The 22,889-nt window shown below is 36.7% G+C and overlaps 1 protein-coding gene across 1 annotated transcript in view; it reads left to right on the top strand.

Annotated features, from left to right (window-relative positions):
- The window catches only part of GRM8 (glutamate metabotropic receptor 8), a 757,410-nt gene that overhangs the window by 471,354 nt on the left and 263,167 nt on the right, over window positions 1–22,889 (top strand). The window contains exon 6 of the mRNA XM_028104923.1: window positions 7,840–8,040. Within this exon, the coding sequence (XP_027960724.1) occupies window positions 7,840–8,040 (201 nt within the window). The remainder of the gene's footprint in view (window positions 1–7,839; window positions 8,041–22,889) is intronic.

The raw sequence follows: 22,889 nt of genomic DNA, 5'->3' as shown, positions 1-22,889 counted from the left end.
GAGGTGTTTTTTTCATCTTGTCATTTTGTCCAGAGGAGAACAGATGAATGAGATAACAGAATGCTAACAGGTTTACAACGTCTCCAGCAAATATACTCTCTACAAATCAGAAAAGACCTGAAACCAGGGGACAAGAAATGAAAAGAAAGAAGAGAAAAAAAAAAGGAAAAAGAAAAAGATAAAAACAAACAAAAACAGAACAAAACAAAAAACACAGAATATGATCAGTTATGATCAGGCTAGTGCATAGATCCATGCCACACACTAGCTTTTGGGCATATTTTGGTCTGTTAGAAGAAAGTGCCTGCTAAAATTTAAAGGAAGAAAGACTTATATATGTACAAAATAAGGGTTGATGCAATGAAGGGATGGAAGATGACTGTAAAGATGAAAATTATAAAAGATTTTTAAAAGGAATTGATAAGATAAGAAGTTGTTTTTAAAAAGAAAGAAGATTTAAAAAGGAAAAAAAGAAAAAAAAGGAGAGAATGTGATCAGGCAGGAGAATAGAACAAAGCCATACACTAGTGATTTAGGGTGTATTTTGATCTGTTAGAAGAAATTGTATCTCAAAATTTTAAAGAGAGAACAACTTATACATATATGCCAAAAATAAGGGTAACTACTATGAAGGGATAAAAATATGACTCTAAAAATGAAAAATAAAAAATGTTTTTTTTAAAAAAGGGATTGATAAGATGTTTGAAAAAGGGAAAAAAATTAAAAAAACAGTTAAAAAATTAACTTTGAAAAACTAATGAATTATGGTAAAAAAGCCATGAATTCTATGTGCAGTATTCCCCTAGCCCTGGAGTTCTCCTGTTCTCCTTGATCGGTAAACTTGGTCTTGGCTGGCTGTTCGTGCTGATCTTCTGGGGGAGGGGCCTGTTGCTGTGGTTCCCAAATGTCTTTGCCGGAGGCGGAATTGCGCCGCCCTTGTGAGTCTGGGCTAAGCAAGCTGCTCGGGTTTGCTCTCAGGAGCTTTTGTTCCCTGCAAGCCCTGGAGGACCCGGGTGAAAATGGCGGCCTCCCAATCTCCGCCTGGAGGAGCTGAGAACTTGGGGCCCCACTCCTCAGTGTGCCCCCAGAGAAGAGCAGTCACTCCCGCGTTCCTGGTCTCTGGCCGCACTCCGTGTTCACCCGGCCTGTGACCGAGCGTTTCTATCTCTGGCATCCGACCCCGTGCGGAGTCTCCAAACCCAGCAGATCCCTGCGGTGCTGTCCCGCACCGCTCCTCCTGGGGGAGGGAGGGGAATCTCCCCAGATCTGCCGCTGGTTGGGTCCCTGCTGGAGGAGCAGTGGCCCGACTGGGCCGCGTATCACAGTTTATGGCCACCCCGAGCTGAGAGCCCGCGCCTCGGCTCCGTCTCTGCAGCCGGCTTCCCTGCTCTGATACCTGGGAGCTCTGCCACACTCAGGCACCCCCGGTCTTTCTGTGACCCCGAGGGTCCTGAGACTACACTGTCCCGTGAGGGTTCCACCCCCCCCCCCCCCCCCGCTTAGCCACTGGAGCGAGCGACGTCCCTCAGCGGAGCTGACTTTTATAAGTTCCGATTTTGTGCTCCATGGCTCTAGCACTTGCCAGAAGCGGGAGAAGGAGGCCCCCTCCCCTGCCGTCTATCCTCCCGAATATTGCCTCGGATTCACTTCTCCGCACGTCCTACCTTCCAGAAAGTGGTCGCTTTTCTGTTCAGAGTGTTGTTACTATTCTTATCTTTGATCTCCTGTTGAGTTCGTAGGTGTTCAGAATGGTTTGATCCCTATTCAGCTGAATTCCTGAGACCAGATGAAATCCAGGTCTCCTACTCCTCCGTCATCTTGGTCCGCCCCCCCATAAGAGACAAGTGAGGTATTTCTTGATGCAGTTGGGAGAGCCAGAGCAGTCAGAAACAAAACCATCTTGTTAACCTGATTTTGCAAATTCTGTTAATGCTGTTTGTTCTGTTACCTTGCCTCAAGACCCCTGAGTTGTTGATTGCCTTCAACCCTTACTCCCATACTTAATCAGGGTGCCAAATACTGTCAGTTTGACATCTGAAATATATTTTCTGTCATTCTTTTTTTCCCCACTCTTTCGACCTATATCTGCCCTCCCTTCCAGCTGGTATCTCTACCCTCAAACTACATTTGCTTCAATTTACTTTACCCATATTCCCAGAAACGTTTTAAATATCGGTCATGGCTCTGTGTTTCCACTTGAACAATACTCAGTATTCAAGCATAGCATTTAAGATACTCTATGATCTGATCTGGGCTGCTATATTAAAAAATTAAATATGAGTGCTCCCGCCTAACTTGATTTGACATCTTACGTAAAGCTTGGAGGCTGAGCAGGAGGTATCTAGGAAGGAGTGAAGAGTTGCAGAGTGAACATCTGGGGGAAGTCCTGCGGTGGGAAATCTCATGTTCTAGTCAAGGACCTACAAATGTGTGGGGAGGTGGGTGGTACAAGCAGATGAGGCTGAAGAGATGGGGTATCCCATCACAGAGCTCCCTGGGGGCAACTTTCCCAGTCCATGGCCCAGGCCACTTGCCTTGGGTTGTGTTAGTTGGGACCTGAATCCAGGTCTGCCCCACTGGTCGCTCTTCTTTCTCCTGTAGCTGCTGCCTCCCTCAGTCAGTCTGTCTTTCTGCCTTACACAGGGCCCACCTTCTCATCTTTCTGCGGTTTGTGCGGGAGCTGCACAACGCTTCATTCGCATATCCCGGCGCTTAGGAGATATTCCTGGATAATTGAATATGCTTCTGTTTCTTTCCCATCCTTCCCCTGTTGTATCCTTGAAGCCAAATCAGTTTAAATTCAGTGGAAGATGACTTAGGTTTGCTGACTTGATAACGACTCCTTTTTAGTGTGCATTGTGATTCTTCCTGGTTCTCACGGATTGTCACTGGCGTGGTTCACTGATTTCAGTCACCCACTGTGCAGTGTTTGCCTACATGTGAGGCACTGGGAGAGCTGCTTGTAGGACATGACAGTCTTTTCTCTGGTGCATTGAGTAGTGAGATAAGGAGTTGTGGAATTCAGAATGACTCTTCAGTCTGGTCCTATCAGCATAAATGTGTTCCTAACAGTTCACAGATTCTCTTCTTTCCTCCTAGCATCCTCTCCACACTAACTGCAAGAAAACAATTTAATCATTTAAAATAGTTGCTGCATTCTTATGAAAAAGTCAGGGAGAAACAATAATTTTTTTAATTTTTAAACTTTTTAACCTACAAATTTAGAATGCGGGATTCTTTCTGCTACATGCTAGAACTGTATTAAAAAATCAACCCATCGGATATGTGGTTTCTTGGGAATAAAACAACCGATAGGATTTCCTTTCTTCCTCCTCCTCCTCCTCCTTCTTCTTCATGGAATTGATCAGTTTATTGGACCATCATTACATTAACATAATTTCAGGAAAAGGAAAATAACATCGAATCTCAGTCTATAAAACTAAACTATGCCCTGAGAAATCAGAAATTCTTAGAAAGCAAAACTCAACAACTATCTGTCAGTCAAAGAACTTAAAATTCATGTCAGGCTATCTTAGGAACTCGCACTATAATGTATATGGCACTTTGCAAACTTGAGCTGATTTGCCTTTTGAAAACCAAGAGGATACACCGTGATGTTCAAAAGACCTTAACTGAGGCACATGTGATATTGCTTGGACCAATAAGAATTTACTCTGTTGTCCAGGAACTTGAGATACAGTCAAAAGTTTTAAGTTTCATTAATGAAAACATAAAACAATCTTGCTATAAAATTTACGAGGCTGACTTCCTCTCCTACCATGCAAATGCTTTGCTATATGCTGTTACTTTTAAGCTATCCACTAAAACACATCACAACTTTACAGTCAGTGTTTTAAATGGAGGGCTGACATATAGCCTTTGACAATATTTAGCACTTTATAGCAATACGTTAATGGTAACTTTAGAAACTATAGCATAATGAAATTTTAAAGCCAATTAAGTTGATGAGTCACTGTCAGCTTCTTAAATTCCTCTTTTAGATGAATAAGACAAGCAACTGTAGGAAGTGAGGAGCGAACTCTAGCTCTTGTAAAATCTTAAGTGTCCTCATGAAGTTAAAATGTTAGGGAATAGAAAAATAAGTCTAAACAGCCTGGAAAGAAATAAAATGATTTCTTGTTAAATTTCGAAATGGTAATAATGTTCAGTCTTTTAGTTTGTCACCACGTACTTCTATCGATTCATGGGAAGAGTCATATAATGTCCATTGACTTGTGTGACGACTGTCACTAAACAGCCTTCTGAACTTTTACTTAAAAAAAAGAGGGGCAAAGTTGGAATATTTAATCTCTGCTCATACTATTAGGAGTTTATAACTAGTTAAGGAAATAAATAGTTTGACAAGTGCAAATTTAAATATGTCCCTTTAATAAGATGTATGGTATTTGAGAATTAATTATAAATCTATTATGTGTAAAATTGAAATTGTTTTAGGAAAAAATCAAGAAAGAATATGTCTATTAAGGGTGCCTGGGTGGCTCAGTCAGTTAAACGTCCCAGTTTGATTTAGGCTCAGGTCATGATCTCAGGGTCATGAGATCAAGGCCTGCCTTGGACTCATACTTTGTGCAGAGTGCCTGCTTAAGATTCTCTCTCTCTCCTTCTCCCCCATCTCTCCTCCTGCTCTCTCTCTCTCAAATAAATAATCTTTAAAAAAAAGAATATGTCTATTAAATTAGGGCATCTCCATTAAAATTTATCTGGAAAGTATTATATATAACTTTATCCCAGTTATTAAATGTTAAGAAGTATCTTTATAGATTGATAGTGAGGTTGTAGTAGCATTAAAATAAAATCATATTATGTTAAATCCAGAACATTTTAGGATAGAGTAAATTTAAAAATATAAAACATTCACACACATCTAGCTCTTACATATATTCCACGGACTGTGAAAATTTTCCAAATTCCTTAATGTTCTCATGGTCATTACTTTCTCTGAATCAATTAGGCTTGGGTATTTTCTGCCATTTCTATGCCTGCTATTCATATTCCACCCAGTGGTAATAGAGACAAAGAAATTCTCTCTTTTCTTTAAAGTACACAAAAGGGGCACCTGGGTGTTTCAGTCTGTTAAGAGTCTGACTTGATTTTGGCTCAGGTCATGATCTCAGTTGTGAGATTAAACCCTGCTTTAGGCTCCTCACTCAGTGAGGAGTCTGTTTGAGATTCTCTCTCTCCCTCTGCCTCTCCCCCCTTCTCTCTCTAAAATAAATAAATAAATCTTTAGAAAAATGTGTGTCCTCTTGATTATTAGAGAGGAGCCACGCATACACAAAAATAAAGTACACAAAAGAAAGCAAAATCAGAAAAACAAGCAATAATGTTTGCAGGAGTGTGGCAGAGGCGGGGCAGGGAGGGGGTGGTGTGTGTGTGTGTGTGTGTGTGTGTGTGTGTGTGTGTGTGTAGCTGAGGGATTTACAGAGCAGCAATACAAACAACATAACCTGTAATGTTAGTGTGACAGACAATGTTTGTGTCCCTTTCAAATGTATATGTTGAAACTCTACCCCGTAATATGATGGTATTAGGATGTGGGTCTTTGGGAGGTAATTAGGATTAGATGAAGTTTTGAAGATAGAGCACTATCCCTCATGAATGGTATTAGTGTCCTTAAAAGCAGTCACCAGAAGTCTGCTATCTTCCATGTAAGGATATAATAAGAAAACATCTGCCTGCAACCCAGAAGACATCCTTCACCAGGACCTAACCATGTTGTTACCCTGAGTCTGGACTTCTAGCCTCAAGAACTTTGAGAAGCAAATTCCATTGTTTATAAGCCACCCAGTCTTTAGTATTTTGTTATAGCAGCTCAAACTAAGACAGTTAGGTATCTTATCTGTGTTTCAAAATTACAGATTTGTCATGTCCCCAAATTGGGAGATGCTGATTCAGTAAATCTGGAGTGGCCCTCAGCAGTCTGTACTTAAGAAGATAATCAAGAATGAAACAACTGCTCTGGGATTTATAGTCTTCATTTCCAGTTATCAAATTTAGTGATACAAAATAAATGAAACCAGGATCTTCTCATTGACCTAAGGACGTACCCTCAAAGTAGTTATTTCAGTCTCATATCAAGTTTACTTGTCATTTCCCTCTTTTTTCATAGCCAATCATGCTGGTCTGCCCAGAACTATCTATATTTTGGTCCTATGTTCTGAGAAACCCCTCAATCCTGGACTAACCAGGGTGGTTGGTCACCAGATAAAATCTTTAAAGAAACAACTGCATCTTTTTGGTTGCCGTGACCATTCTTCATTATTTATTTATGAATTGTCTACTTCATGGTGAAAACTATGGGAGAGAAATTTTTGGCTGAAACTGAAAGGGCTCTTTTCACAAGGTCACTTGATGACGTTCTGGACATAGCAGAGCTGTTCTAAGACCTAGGAGACAAAGTGCCATACAAAGTTACAGAGAAGACAGTGCTCCCCTATCTGCATGGATGTTAGCTTAGATCATATAGCTATTGCAGATTGAAGGAATCAATATATCTTTTGACACCTTGAAAGTACTCTTTGTAAGAACTGATCTTCCCTCTCTGTGCTCTCAAACCTGTAAGACCCTCTATTGGAGGTTTTAGGGAAATGATGTAATTCTCTATAATAATAGCTTGGTTTTAGCTCTATTGAGTTTGACATGGAAGCAGACTACATAGGAATATGATAAGCAATTGGAAATGTGGGCTGGCAGTTACGTGACAGAAAAGTCCTAGAAAACTAATTTATCAGACTGCTAGATTTAATGAATTAAATTGATTACTATAGAAATAGAAAATTGATGGAGATCTAAGCACAGCATGGTGACTATGGTTAACAATACTGTATTGTATACTTGAAAGTTGCTAACAGTAAATCTTAAATGTTACCACCCCAAGGGAAAAAAAAGGTTACTATGGGAGGTAATGAATGTGTTAACTAACCTTATTGTGGAAATCATTTCATAATATATACATATATAAAATCATCATGTAGTATACCTTAAACTTACACAATGTTATATGCCAATTTTATCTCTGTAAAGCTGGAAAGGATTTAAAAATAAAATAAAATAGAAATTTGAGTTCAAGGGGCACCTGGGTGGCTCAGTTGGTTGAACGTCCGACTCTTGATTTTGGCTCAGGTCATGATCTCAGGGTCCTGACATCGAGCCCCACATCAGTCTCCAAGCTCAGCACAGAGTCTGCTTGTCCCTCTCCCTCTCTCAAATAAATAAATAAATAAATAAATAAATAAATAAATAAATAAAATATTAAAAAGAAAATTGAGTTCAAGAAGAAAATAAGTTGAATGATTCTTCTGAAGATAGCTGGTTCACTTAAGGAAACACTGTCCTTTAATATTACAGAAAGGGCTCCCAAGTAAAGCACATTCAAAATGAGAATAGGTATGGAGGGGAGAAAAAAAAAGACCTTACTTTGAGACACTAATTAAATGATACTCCTGGAACTGAAGTAGATGAAAAGAATGAAATCTACACATTTTACTTATAAGATCAAGTCACTTCCAAAATGTTATGTAATTACTAGAATGTACAATGTAATCAACTCAGTATGATGGAAATAAAGATAATGGAAGTATAGGTTTTTATTTAGTTTATTTCTTTTTTTGCTAACAGAATAGTTTCTGTTCTTTCCAAATAAAAAATTCAATACCCAGTTTAAAAGTCTGACTCAGTAAGTATAGGATTAAAATAATTGGGAGTAAAATCAAATAGTTTTGTCTCATTAAGTGTGCCTCAAATGTGGAAATCTTGGCCCTAATGCCATCTTTTAGTGAAATCTAACACCAATTGATGGTTTTCTTTTTTCTTTTGCAGGGCTGGAGCGAATTGCAAGGGATTCATCTTATGAACAGGAAGGAAAGGTCCAGTTTGTAATTGATGCAGTGTATTCCATGGCTTATGCTCTGCACAATATGCACAAAGATCTCTGCCCTGGATACATTGGCCTCTGCCCACGAATGAGTGCTGTTGATGGCAAAGAGCTCCTTGGTTATATTCGGGCTGTAAATTTTAATGGTAAGTTACAACTTTTTTTTGGTCATTAAATACTTTAAAAGTGAAGGTGTTTGTCCCTCCCCACCCCCATATATAGAAGATACTTAGAGTGGGAAGCACAGGATTAGAAGCAATTCCCCTTTTAATCAGAAGTGTGAGTTTTCCACCTGCATTTAAATCACAAACATATTTTTTGTGCTCCTGAAAGAAGCATTAATCTGCTCCTGAAAGAAGAAGTTAAAAATAAACCTCTATCAATCAAAATATTCTACTTAAATATCACTATTTCAGAAATAACTTAGGAGGCTCATTTGGAAGCATTGACAACAGATTAGATTTCTTTGAAAATGTTTTGTTTGTGCCATTCTTAAAGAAGAAATTGTAGAGATTTTGTTTTAAAACTGATTTTCAGCTTTTTAAACAGTAAGTTGACTTGAGGAAGGTACATGATCTGGAGTTGCCACATATTTACCTTCTAAGAGTGCTGGGTTAGGTTTCTGTATCCTCTCTTTCCTTGTATCACTTTCAGTGATTTGGTCCCTGTAAAGCAATGGGCTGCATCCTGTAAACTAGAACTACATCCGACGGCGCAGTGTAGGTGGGATTTGCCTCCTGCACAAGCAGAGCTTCTGCTTTCTGTTGAGTGTCACAGAAACGGATACAAAATATGCTGGACCCAGAGTATTCGGATGAGAATAGCCAACTGCCTGTCTGAAGCAATGGAATTATTGAATGTTGCTACTCTTTCACGAAAGTTATAATGGTTGCTGCCCATGATTTTGGCCATTATTTTCAAATGAAATGATAGAATGCTCCGAGCTGTCTAATTCTTTCTGTTTGGCTGTAATCCACACAATGGACATGCCTCTGAGTCACGAACAGCCCTGCACTGTCCATCATAATACACTCCAGTGACCTCAGCTGCCAGCCTTTCTCAAAAAAGCACAAGGTCATCTTCAATTTAGAATTCAAATGGAAACTTCTTCTTTTGCTTTGTGCGGGCAATATGAGGCAAAATTTGGTTTACATGCAATACTTATTTTCAGCAGAATTTTTTTGTGAGACATTACATAACAATCCTTTTGTTACAAATGTAAATATTAAGGGGGAATGTAAAAATAATTTTCTTGCAATTATGAAAATTGAGCAAAAGAGGAGTATTACAATGCAAGGTTATTTATCGTAACATGAGGTTGGGGAGCACTCCATTTATTCAAGTAGTTAGGAAGTGTAAAAAGGAATGCAAATGATTATGTTTTCTCAATAACTGAAGCTCACCTCCAGAAGATGGGAAAATCTTTAAAGAAACACGAGATTAAAGTATTTTAAAGGTAGATTACCAGTTTCTCTCTTATCTTAATCATAGATAAAAGCCAAACCCTTCCTTGATGACTTCCATTATTATACCATACTATAATATAATGATGCTATTAAAGACTATTAAAAACATCTTAATGCCTAATGATTATTAAGACAGTTTACCTCTAGATTCCGATGATTCCTGAGTTCTTGTCTGCTTTTTATAGTCTTTTTTCACCCCTTCTACCTTATGAGACTGCTGTTTTTGTGATTTTTTTTTTTTAGGGCTAATGTCTTCCATAATTTGCTTCTTTCAACTCACCATGGACAGAGAAACACATATAACATTTCATTAATTTAGTCAAGATATATTTATTGAGCACATAGAATGTGTTAAACATTGTGGTAGGTGCTAGAGACATACTACTGATAAAAACAGTCAAAACAGATACGAGATTTAGATTTTCTTGGGGAATTTAGATATTAATCAAAAAAGCACACCAAGGTATCATAATATAATCTGTAATGAGTGCTGAAGGCAGAGGTGTGCCGGACTGAGTTTGTAATAGGGAAACATCCCTACTCTAGGGAGTTAGGGACAGGTGAATCTGAGGGAAATGGGTGTCAGAGATAAGGGTACGATAGAACACAGGAAGTCTTACAGGCCATTCTTAAGAGTTGTTTATCTTGAAAGCAGCAGGAACCCCCTAAAGCATAATAGAACTGTGTCTGATACAAGAGTAAGTATACTCCTCATATGAGGGTCATGTAAAATACATGAATTTTAGCATATGAACATAAAAGAGAATCTCTTTGAGCTCCCTGGAAAGTTGTTTTGCTAATGGCTTGAAACTTGTCTATATTACAACAGCTGATGCTACAAGTAAGAGACGTAAGCATAAACAGATTGTCGTGGATTGTATAATCCTCCAGATTTTTAGTAATTTTCAGTGAGTTCATCAATTTTTAAATTTCATTATTTATTATTATTTATTAGTGTTCATTTATTATTAGAGCCTTGCCTATTTATGATAAAAAGATATATAGGGCGGTTCAAATTGAAGTATATTATCAAAGCCATTTAAAGAGGAAGAAACAAAATGGTAGCCAGGATACAGGACTACATCAAGTTCTGAGCTTTGAGAGCAGTCAAAATATAAAGGGACATTCAGTGGGATTCATAACTTTCATTATGTGACGGAAGCAAGCCTACCTATTTTTTTAAGAGAGGGTTAAGTTTCTTGGAAACTATTTCTAAAAGAAATGTATCATGTGGGACTTTGACAGCCTAATAATATTAGCAAGGTTATTTAACAAAATTTTATATAAAAGAAGAAGCTTTTTCTTTGACTGTTTTGTACATGGACCCACAATCAAGGCCAAGAATGTAATGCTTGTAACCCTGAAGGGTATTTTTATTAAGCGTTTTCAGGAAGAGGGAGATAATCTTCTTTGATCTAGATTTACAATTCTCTCAAGCTCTGATGATATGGGGATTACCATATTCTGTTAAGAATAAATGAAGAGCATTTCCCTTATATTCTGCTCTTCAGACTTGATCTTCAAAAGAATGCTACCCAGAAATCTAACATTTCAGTCAGTTAAAATAAGAACTGCTGGGTTAAAGGGGTGGCCATAATCTTGGACACTCCACTTCTCCTAATGCTACTTGCTGGTCCTGGAGGAACCTTGAAATGTTCTAATGGCTACATGGAGCACTCATTAAATCCGCAGACTTAAATATTCTCGCTCCTCACAGGGCTTTCATAGGAACTGGAAGAAGACATCTAGAATGTGTGCTGGGAACCTAGCTAACAGCTATTATATATTGTTAATTCATGCCAACTGAGTGGGTTGTGTTGGTGATGGTCAGTATTCTCACCTAGTGAGATGGCCACCTCACTTCCCACAGCCTGGAAGTGTGAGAGGACCATTGGCCAAACCCCAGTTTCCTTGAGATCGGTTTGGAATACCCTGAAGTATTGAGAATGTACTTGACTAGACCCAGAGCTGCTTACTGTATGTGACAAAAAAATTATTGTATACATACTGAAAGTTTTCTTAGCATAGCTATTTCCAGTTGTCAAAGAATGAGCTTTGTAAGGCAACTGTCAATTTTGTATAGTGTAGCCTTCCAGATTTTCTCTCAGGATCACTGAGCTACAAAAGGTACTCTTAAGTAATTTAAAAAATTGACCCATTGGATGGAATTATCTAGCAATGCCCATTTAAATATTGGATAATGTCTGCCCTAAAGTGTAATTTGTGTGTTGAAAAAAACTATTGTTAAACTGCTTCTTTCTGACATTAATGAGCTACCGAGGCAAATTGCTTTTCATAATCCCTTTTAATTTGAGGTGGTAAATAAAACCTTGTCATTGGTTTGAAGGGAGACTCTGAGTTTGTAAGAGCAGGAGGTGAAGGAGCCAGACCAGCTGGATGCTGCACAGACCACTGGTCTAAAATTAAAGTAACTGTTTAAAACTCAGTCTTGCTGAGATTGTAACCTTGTGTGCAGTATGCCTAATTAAGCAATGGTTTAAAGATACTTAGTTTAAAAGGTCATGCTTCTTCCAGTCTGTTGTTTAACTGAGAACATAACAATCATAGAATTTCCAATGATAAGTGATCAGTATTTCAGGCCAGAATTATTCTATAACACAACAACTAGTTAAAGGTGAAGCACTTAGTCAAACTACTACACTACAAAGTGGTATTTCCATCAAAGACTTAAACACCAATGGTGGTTTGATTGAATTTAATCACTCAAGCTGATATTTTCTCATCAACGGAAAAATTTACCTGAACCATAGTCTGCATGTATATTTTAAGAACACTCTGAGTCATAGCATATCTGGAATTACTCATGTGTTCCTTATAACTTTTCTCAACCTTTTCTCTGTACTTGGGGAGGGAAATAAAGTTCTGCCTTTTGGATTACTTTCATTGCTACCATTTGAACAAAGCAGTGTTTCTATAAATGTTTTAAATCCAAAGATTTATCAAAAGAAAAACATAAAATAAAGAAGAGGGGTTTAGATTTTTCAGGAACTTAAGCATTGATGTCAATTCCTTCATTCTGATCTATAGGCAATAAAATATTAATACTTACATCTTGTATAGAATCAGAGTTTTCTGTTGCCATGAGAACCTTAGTTATCATAAAGAAAACGTGTTGGATAGAATTCCAGTTGCAATCTCCACTCTCCTTTTCTCAGTACCTGAGCTCACATCAGGGGCAGGGAAGGCACAGCGGTAATACTAATCAGGAGTGTTTGGTTGTAGGTAACAGAAACCACCTTAAACTTGCTTAAGCTAAAAGGAAGAATTTATGAGGGTATGTCAAGAAACCGCATGGCAGAGGGCACCTGGGTGGCTCAGTTGGTTAAGCGACTGCCTTCGGCTCACGTCATGATCCTGGAGTCCCGGGATCGAGTCCCACATCGGGCTCAAGTCTGCTTCTCGCTCTGAGCCTCCCCCCTCTCATGCTCTCTCTATCTCATTCTCTCTTTCAAATAAATAAATAAAATCTTTAAAAAAGAATAAAAAAACCACATGGCAGAATACAACAGGGTCTAAGGAAAGGAGTGGTTATAAGAACAAAACACTGGTCAAAAATCACAACATCTCTCTGTCTGCTCTGTTTGGTTCTGTTTTCTGTTTGGTTCTGTTGATACTGGTTTTCCCTACTTCTAGGTCCATAGGGTAGATAGCAGAAGGCCATTTACATTTCTAGAAATTAACAGCTATTTCTTCAGGGCACCTACTAAAATTATCATGTATGTATTTCTAAGTCTCAATTCTAACGTCTTGGAAACTTGAATCTCATTAGCCATACTTCAGTTGGATGTCAGATCTGTTCCAAATTATCAGTGGTGAGGAGCAAGTAGTACCAACTTGGCTGTCCTGGGGCACTCCCTGTGGTTGAAAGGGATATTTGGGAAGTTTCTGTAAGTGACTGAGGGGAAAGTTGAAGCAAAGTGAGCAGAGAGAAGAAAACCTGAGAGGGGGTGATGCCCCTGTAGGCTCAGAATCTCACTGCTTCTTTACAAGGGTGAGTTTTTGGTAAGCTAGAGGGGACACAGTTAAGAATCACACAGAATCTGTGAGAACCTGAGAGAGGAATCAACTTTGGAATTGTTTAATGCTGTCTTCATTTTGTGGTTGAATTTCCTGACATGAAAGGAATGAGCAGCTTCCCTGAACTCCCAGTGGGATGGTGTCTGACCATTTCAGTGCTCAATATTTTGAGGAAATTATGGGAACACTAGTCTGATCACAGAGGCAGGAATAGAGGTGGAATTTACCAGCACCTTATTTTCTTTAAAAACCTTATTGATTTCAGGTACTTCATGCAAATTTCCAAATATACAATTTTGAGTGTCTCTGAACACTATATTCTGATTTTGAAGCAAATTTATTTGCATAAAATAACTTTAAGCTATCTCAAAGAACATAGGTATGACTTAATATTAGGAAATGCACTATAACCACACTAACAGGTCAAATAAGACAATGATAAACATAAGATTCTGTAAAGCCATTTGATCAAAATATATCTCTCATTTCTGTTACCAGTACAAAAACATAAACTAGAAATGGAATAAATGTTTAACATGATAAAGTACATCTCTCTCAGCCTATAACCAGTTATATATTTATAGTTGTTATTCTATCAAAGAGCTGGATTAGTCCTATTACCACTGTTATTAATATTCTATAAATTTTAACCAATGTGATGAAACATGAAACAAAAATAATAGAGATTACTACTAAAAATGAAAAAGTATTAGTATGAGTATTTTCAAATGATTTCCTCTCAAGGCAATAAATTGAAAAAATATATTAGAAGGACATACTTTAGGAAGATGATCAAATATAAAATTAATATTAAAACATGAAGAGCTTTCCTACATACTAGTAAGAAACTAATATCTAGGAAATTAAACTCTGTTTCCTTTGCAAAAAATATTTAAAATATCTTGGAATAAATTGAACTAAGACATATGAAAGGCGTATATGAAGACAACTTTATTGAGAGACATTCCTTGTTTGTAGACATAAAAACTAATTACAAGAAAAAACGTTAATCTCTTCTGAGTAAATCTGTAGTCAGGCTTAGTATAATTCCAAACAAAATGACGAAGGAGCATTTTTTTGGAATTTGAAATAATATTTAAATTTTAATTGTGAGAATAAATGAGTAAAAATTGAAATGATTTTGAAGAAAAATTTATTTCTACCAAACATTTAATATTTAAGCCTAATGGTAAGCTATAATAATCAATCTAGTATGGAACTAGTACTGGATAAACATATGGTAGATGGAACCAGATAGAAATATATAATGATAATAAATAGATATAGTGATAATAAACCAATCAGTTTCTACATGTACATACTTACATATGAATTTATGATGTGATAATGATGGACTTAGAACTCAGTGGGAAAGGACATTCTATTAATTGAGTGTCAGTTTACAATAAGATCAAGTGTGATGATTCTTCCACATGAGAGTCTTATCCACTTGGAATTTACTTTAGAGTTAAGTGAAAAAGAAGCAAGAGAAAAAATAGAAGACAGTTGATAGGATTTGAATGGGGAAGATTTTTGAATAGGATAGTGAAGGAAATTATAACAGGAAAATAGACATGTTTGATTTAGTAAAATTTTAGCACTGTCAGATATTAAAAATGATCATAAACACAGTTTCAAAACAGACTATAAAGTAGGGGATATATTTGGGCTGTTGTGTCAAAGGTTAATATCACAAATATAAAAAGAGCCACTGTAACTGATATCAATGATGACATCTTGAAGAAATCAGTTGGCCAAACTTATAAATGTTAAACATTTGAAAAAAATGTTAACCTTCACTAGTAACTAAAGATCATTTATTTGTTTTTAAAGATTTTATTTATTTGAGAGAGAAAGTGAGAGAGAGTGTGTGCACACACATACGCAACAAGTGGCGGGGAGCAGCAAGTAGAGGGGGAGGGAGAAGCAGACTCCCTGCTGAGCAGAGAGCCAGGCGTGGGCTCCATCCCAGGACCCTGAGATCACAACCTGAGCTGAAGGCAGATGCTTAACTGACTGAGCCACCCTGGAGCCCCAATAAAGATCATTTAATCAGTGATAAAAGATTGTTTTCCACCTGTCAAATTTACAAAGACTTGAAAATTATAATAGTAATTATCAAAAGGTAATTATATTGTTTCTTCCAAATATGCTTGGCGAGAGTGGATATTAGTGTAATTTTTTCAGAGAGTATTTGCTCAGCCCATATCATTACTTCTAGAAATATATTGTAAGGAATATATTTGAAATACTTGGATTTACAAAAATGTATTGAAAAAAACAGGAAAGGAAAATCACAATTTTGTTCTGTTTCTAATAAATCCACCAACAGTATGTCATATAGTGGCACAGCACCTTGACTGTGTTTTGGAATCTCAGGCTTTTATCTGAACTCTGCCACTACTTTCCCTCTGTGTTGTGAGCCCACCTTGACCTCTTGCCTTCACCTTTTAAATAGAAGGATTATACTAAAATATTCTAATCTCTGAAAGCTCTTCCAGCTCTTAATTTTCTACATACTCTTTTAAAGGTAAAGGTATATTTTTAAAACACAGATGCCTATCAGTGTTCTTATTGTTGTCTTTTGTTTTTGTTTATATCCATTTTCATATTTCATGAATCATTTATTTATCCCAGATACATTTTATTGATAATCTTATAAAGATATGTAATAGGGTTCTATGTTAGGCATCAGGAATAGAAAGACCAATGAAACATGGTTCTATATGTTCTCAGATATCATAATGCAATATAGGAGGGACATAAACATGTGACCAAAAAGAATTCAATTTGACAAGTGATATGATAGAGACATGGGGCTCCTGGGTGGCTCAGTCGGTTGAGTGTCTGCCTTTGGCTCAGGTCATGATCCCGGAGTCCTGGGATGGAGCCCCACATCAGGCTCTCTGCTCAGCGGGGAGCCTGCTTCTCCCTCTCCCTGCCACTCCCCCTGCTTGTACACTCTCTCTCTCTCTGTCAAATAAATAAATAAAATCTTAAAAAAAAACAACACAATATAAAGCTGAGATAGGAAAATACAGAAGGAGGGCCTTAAAGAATACAACACATCTGATTTAAATTACAAATGGAAAGTGACATTTCTTAGATGGACCAGATGGGGAGAAGGCATTAATGGCAGTCCATTGACTGATGAACAGATAAAGAAGATGTGGTGTATATGTACAATGGAATATTACTCAGCCATAAAGAAGAATGAGATCTTGCCATTTGCAACAATGCAGACAGAGCTGGAGTGTATTATGCTAAGTGAAATAAATCAGTCAGAGGAAGAAAATACCATACGATTTCACTCATATGTGGAATTGAAGAAATGAAACAGATAAAATAGTAGCTGGAAGGTAGGGAAAAGCATGCATTCTAAAGAAGCTGAGCATCTACACTGCAGGAATTCAAGAGTGTGGCATGAGAGCAGCCTGGAAATGAGACTGGCCGGATGAGCTTGGGCTTGGTTAGAAATCTGTCAAGTTCTGGTGTTTGAAGGTGCCACAGTAGACAACAGGGAACTGAAGATATTTGAACAGGACAGTGAACTGATATGGTTTGTGTTTTAAAAAAATAACCAGAGCAGCATTTTGCAGACTGGAGAAAGTGAGACTGAAGATGGGTGGTTAGGTTAGGAGACAGGTCCAGTAGTCCCCGTGAGGAAGAGTGCTTGAAAAGGGAAAATGAAAACACAAGTGAAATGGGAAGAAAAGGAGGAGGGAGCAAGGGAACATAGAATTATTTGAAGGCTGGCTCTGTTTTAGGTATGGTGCTTTGACTAAAAACCAAGCAGTTTTGAGAAATATCTTACCTTCCCCAGATGATCTTTCTTTGTAACTATAACAATTCCTTTACTGGAGTTAATTCCGTATTTTAGTAGGTATGTTATTGATGCTAGTGGCTTTACATTACTTTTTATTTACTTCTGTAAGTGGAAAATGAGATATAAAATGTCAATATCCAGAAAAACTGACAAAATGTCATCTCTAGAAGTTATGCTGCACAACTTCTTTGTGATTAAATATTACCTATTTAGTAAATAGAGATAAAGTAAAATCAAACATGATGAAAGTCAAATATGTTAATCTTAAATGTAAGTATCTTTTGGTAATTACCTCATTTGAAATAAAATTGAGAAAATTATTAATAATTTGGAAATACATTCTATAATTTATTTTTGAAGCTGAAGGTTTGCAAGTAGTAAAGTATTCCTGGAAATGCTGTATTTTTAAAAAAATGAATGAAATATATAGTAATATCAAATATATAAAGATAAATAGGCTGATTTGAAATTAGGTAATTTTTCAGTTTCTGATTAAGGAAACTTCACGACTGTTATAAAATATTAATCTTACAAGTTAAGTCATCATGGAATTTAGCAGTGTAAATGTACCTGCCTCTGTTCTCTAACTGAATAAGGTGATAAACTATGGGTTTTTTTTTTTAAGTCTAATTTCTTTTATCATCATAAAGGACAAGGTTTTATCACTCTCTCATTTCTTCCCTTAATATATAAACAGTTAAATGTAGGCCAAGATGGAGCCAACATCGAATAAAAGCTTGAGGCCAATCCATGGCATTGCCTTAGTTTTTCCGTATGGTCCTATGCAGCTTCATCCACTGCATTGGGCTGCTTTTACTCATTCTTTATTCTTATCATTTCTGAACTTCTCTATCATGTGCTAAAACATTAAGAATAAATGTTTAAATCCCAGAAACAGATGAGGTGCTTAGTAATTGAGGGTTAAGCTCTGGCCTCGGCTCCATACTGGGATACAGCAATAAGGCTTGAATGAAGGATGAGGGAGCAGAGAGGATTTGGGGTAGTGGGAAGTTTCTGGAGTTTACACTGGACAGTTGGTATTTTACATAGTGATCAGAAGCCCAGGCTTTCTACTCAGTTTGAATCCAGTTAACCACTCACCACTTGGTGATCTTGGTCAAGTACCAAAACCTCTTTAGATCATTGTTTCCTCATCTATGAAATGGGGATGATAATATTTTCTAGGGTTCCTGTGAAATCTAAATGTAAGGTGATAATACATAGAAAGTGCTTAATAAAGAGAGATAAACTGTATTAAGTATGGAGGATATTTTATCAATAGTGATTAGTACTTGGATCATCTTATGAAGATGATGAGATGGGTGGATTGGGACTGAGGACTTGGGAATCTTCAGATAGACACAGAATTAAAAAGCACTACATACAAGGATCACTAATGGGAACGAACAAGGCAGATGTCAGAAACAATGCTTCTGCCATGGCACCAATCAATGAAGTTTCCCCAGCAGCGTCAGCTTCTTAGATATAGGAACAGAGATATGATTGTTCATACAATATTCTCAAAGTAGATGGGAAAGTGCATTACTGCTGATATGGACATCTGATGAGTGTAGATTAGATCAAATGGGGCTCGTTCTCTCATTATTTCTTCTGTTTCCTTCAAAATTATGTACTTTTTTTTAATGAAGGAAAGAATTTAATGGAATAGCTCCCATGTTATTAAGTGTAATTATTTTCTGGTGATATTTAGCTTCAGAAAGAATCTACCCGAAAATTATAATGGAGACTTGATTATTTTTCTCTTTAAGGTTATTAACTCTTATAATTACATTAAAGTTTAATCAAGAAGTTAGTTTGAAAGCGAGGGATATGAATGAGAAAATTCTTTTTAATTCAGGTGCCTAATTGTTAACACTTTGGGGATTTGGGTTTTCTCGGTCTCTTGCATATGTTCGAAAACCACGACTGTAAAATAACTTTTCTCTTGAACCATATACACACCTTTGTCTGTAGCTAAGGGAATAATGACCAATTTTAATTTAAAAAATATTTATGGAGTGTGTATTTATGACATTTACTTGTAAATCTCATGCACATTCATTTGACAAACATTTATTGAGTGTCTGTTATATATCGGCACTGTGCTATTTATATTTTGTCCCCCTTCCATTTTTTCACTTCTTCTTTTCCTTTCTTTATTTTCCTTTGTGTCTTACACTTCTTTTACATTCCTTGTATCCTCTTTTCTTCTCAATAATTCTCCTTTGCCCTTGTGATCATTCACTGGTCAAGATAGTGACAAGTGGCTGAGAGTATGAGCTTTTGAGTTGATACAGAGATGAACTAAAATTCCAGCTCTCCTACTTAGGTGGTGGGTCCTTGGATAAGTCGTTTCCATCTTATAAACCTTGATCTTCTCATCTTTGAGTGGGAATAATAATCATACCTACCTTGCAGTGTTTTTGTGAGCTTTTAATGAGATAATTCACCCTGAAGTGCTTAGCACAATGCCTGGCACACTGAATAATCAACAAATGGTAAGCTATTATTTTTTCCTTCTGCCACCTGACAAGAGTAAAGCCTCTGTATATGTTTCCTGAATTTACCCCCCCAAACCACACCCACTCACACACATTTCCCCTACAAATCTTAGACTTCATCTGATAAATCTCTTATAATCAGTGATACTATGTTGTCTGTAATGAATTTATTTCTTCAAGGCATAATTAATCTATTTTTAAGGATTATTTGGTTTTTTAGTTCACCTCTTCACTCTTCTCTTAGAGTCACCTTGAACCCATCAATTCTTATTAGCACCATAGGGTGAGGTATTGGAAGAAGAGGACATAAAAGTGCATTACTGCTGATATTGAGCAGTACTAGTCCATTTTCTCCAGAGTAAAATGACCTGATAGATAAAGGGGTGGAAAGTGTTGCTTGAAAGAGTGTTCAGAGAATGTGTTCTAGAATAAAGTATACCTCCTCTGTTAAGAAACTCTTCAGAAACTCACTTTGACATAGGCTGTGAAGGAGACTCCTACGACCTGTGCAAAGAATTTAGCTGCAGATCATTGGTCACATGCAAACCGATTAGAGAGAACGACTGTATAGTGAGTGTACAAATCATTCAGTTGTCCATGCCCACAGAACTGGAAGAATGGACTTTACATGATAGAATTAGTTCAACTCATAAGCCCTATTCATTTTTAAATGGAATTCAAACAGAAATGAAAATACACATTTTGGCAGGTAAAAGGGATGTGGTTAAAGTCTCCCAGAAAGATATTTACTAATTCCTACCTCACTCTTAATCCTGCTTAAGAAAGCTCTAACTTTCCCCAGATCTTACATTTTTCTTTGCTGGCTGTCTAGCTTAAGTAGGTGTCCCTAGGATTTATACTAGCTCATGAGTAACACTAAGAAATTCCAGCCTGTTGAGTGATCTATCCAAAAAGCCATTCCTCGCACGTCCTTGAAGCTCTCTTAACTTCCTTTTTGTTTTCTATCCTTATATTAACTGCAGGCTTATGTAAAAATGTATATACCCTTGTTTCTATCCCCTCTTTGCTTCCATCAAAACTTAAAGAACTATGTTTACTGCCTTTTCTTTTTTTACTTTTAAAAAAGCATAGCAAAAAGTCAATAGCTCCATGAATTTTCACAAACTGAGAACACCCAAACCAGTATCCAAAACACCCAACCAAACCCCAGAATCCTCAGTTGGCCCCTCAAAAGCCTCTTGTGCTCCCTTTCTGTCACTTTCCTGACTTCTAACAGCATAGACCAAGGTGGCCTGCTTTTGTACTCATATAAATGAAATTACATAATCTGGTCTCTTTTATGTTTGGCTTCATTTCACTGCAATTTTTGAGAAAGAGGAAGTAAAGCACATTCCTACCATTATCTCTTTCTATTAACATTAGATTCAATTATTTAAATTTACTTTGTAAGATATTCAGTATTTAATTTTTAAAGCCCAATGAATTATTTTATAACATTTAATATCTACTAATGAGGTTTAAAATATATGAAAAATTAAATTTTTAGTACAATACCTATAATCTCTTAGAAAGTGGTAAAGAAAATATTACCTTCAAGAATCTTCTCATGTTGGTCATGTTCTCATAATTTTTTTAAATAGTAGACTTACAGAAGTTTTAGGTTCACAGTTAGACAGAATAGAAAGTACAGAGATTTCCCATTTACCTTTTGCCCTCACCCATACACAGCCTCCCCCACTATCAGTATCCAGAACAAAGAGGTATATTTGTTACAATCGATGAACTTACATTGACCCATCATTATCATCTGAAGTCTGTAGAGTTCATTCTTGCAGTGCATTGTATGGGTTTTGATAAATGTATCATAACATGTATCCACCAATATAATGTGATATAAAATGGTTTCACTGCCCTAAAAGCTTCTGTGCTTTGCCTATTCATTCTTTTCTACCCCTTACCAATGGCAACCACTGATCTTTTTATTGTCTCCATAGTTTTGCCTTTTCCAGAATGTCATATAGTTGAAATTCTGCAGTATGTAGCCTTCTCAGATTGGCTTCTTTCACTTAGGACTATGCATTCAAGCTTACTCCTCATCTTTTCATCATTTGATTGCTCTTTTCTTTTTAGCAATGAATAAGATTCCATTGTCTGGATGTACTACAGTATATTTATCTGCAGTGTATTTATCTATCTGTTCATCTACTAAAGGACATCTCGGTTGCTTCCAAGTTTTGACAATTATGATCAAAGCTGCTAAGAACATCCCTGTGCAGGTTTTTGTGTGGACATAGTTTTTTAAATTATTTGGGTAAATACCAAAGAACATGATTTCTAGATCATAAAGTAAGAATGTATTTAGTTTTGTAAGAAACTGCCAAACTGTCTTCGAAAGTGGCTATACTAACTTTGATTTCTACCAGCAATGAATGGGAGTTCCTACTGCTTCACATTCTTTCCAGCATCCACTGTTGTTAGTGGTCTGGATTCTAGCTATTCTAATAGGTATGCAGTGGTGTTAATTTGTAATGGCATATAATGTTGAACATCTTTTTGTATGATTATTTTCCATCTGTATATCTTCTTTGTTGTGTCTGTTCATATCTCTTGTCCATGTTTTAATTGGGTTGTTCATTTTCCTATTGTTTAGTTTTAAGAATTCTTTGTGTATTTTGGATAACAGTCCTTTATCAGATGTGTCTTTTGTAAATATTTCCTCCCAGTCTGTGGCTTGTCTTCTCGTTCTCTTGACATTGTTTTTTGCAGACCAGAAGTTATCAATTATTTCTTTCATGTATTGTGTCTTTGGTGTTGTATCTAAAAAGTCATCATCATATACAAGGTCATCTGGGGTTTCTTCTGTGTTATCTTCCAGGAATTTTATAGTTTTGCATTTTACATTTGAGTTCAATTTTATGAAGGGTATAAGGTCTGTGTCTTAGATTCATTTTGTTTTTGCACGTGGATGTCTAGTTGTCTAGTTGTTCCAATACTGATTGTTGAACTTAACCTTTTTTTGTTGTCGTTAGAGATCCTATCTCCGTATTGGCATCAGCCAAAATTGAGGTTCTAAAATATTATTTTTTTAATGAATCATGGAAAATGGTTATAGAAAAAAACAGAAAAAGTTTCAGGTAACTTCGTAAGGTCTTTTGCTCAGACTCAATTTTTTGTCATTAGAAGTAAAGTCAAACGTTCTTTGT

This window comes from Eumetopias jubatus, unplaced genomic scaffold (assembly GCF_037043125.1).
Source record: "Eumetopias jubatus isolate StellerSeaLion01/CBP00866 unplaced genomic scaffold, mEumJub1_p1.0 scaffold_14, whole genome shotgun sequence".
In the NCBI taxonomy this organism is placed as follows: Eukaryota; Metazoa; Chordata; class Mammalia; order Carnivora; family Otariidae; genus Eumetopias; species Eumetopias jubatus.
The sequence above is the reverse complement of the archived record's forward strand: the minus strand, read 5'-3'. Positions and strand labels throughout refer to the sequence as shown.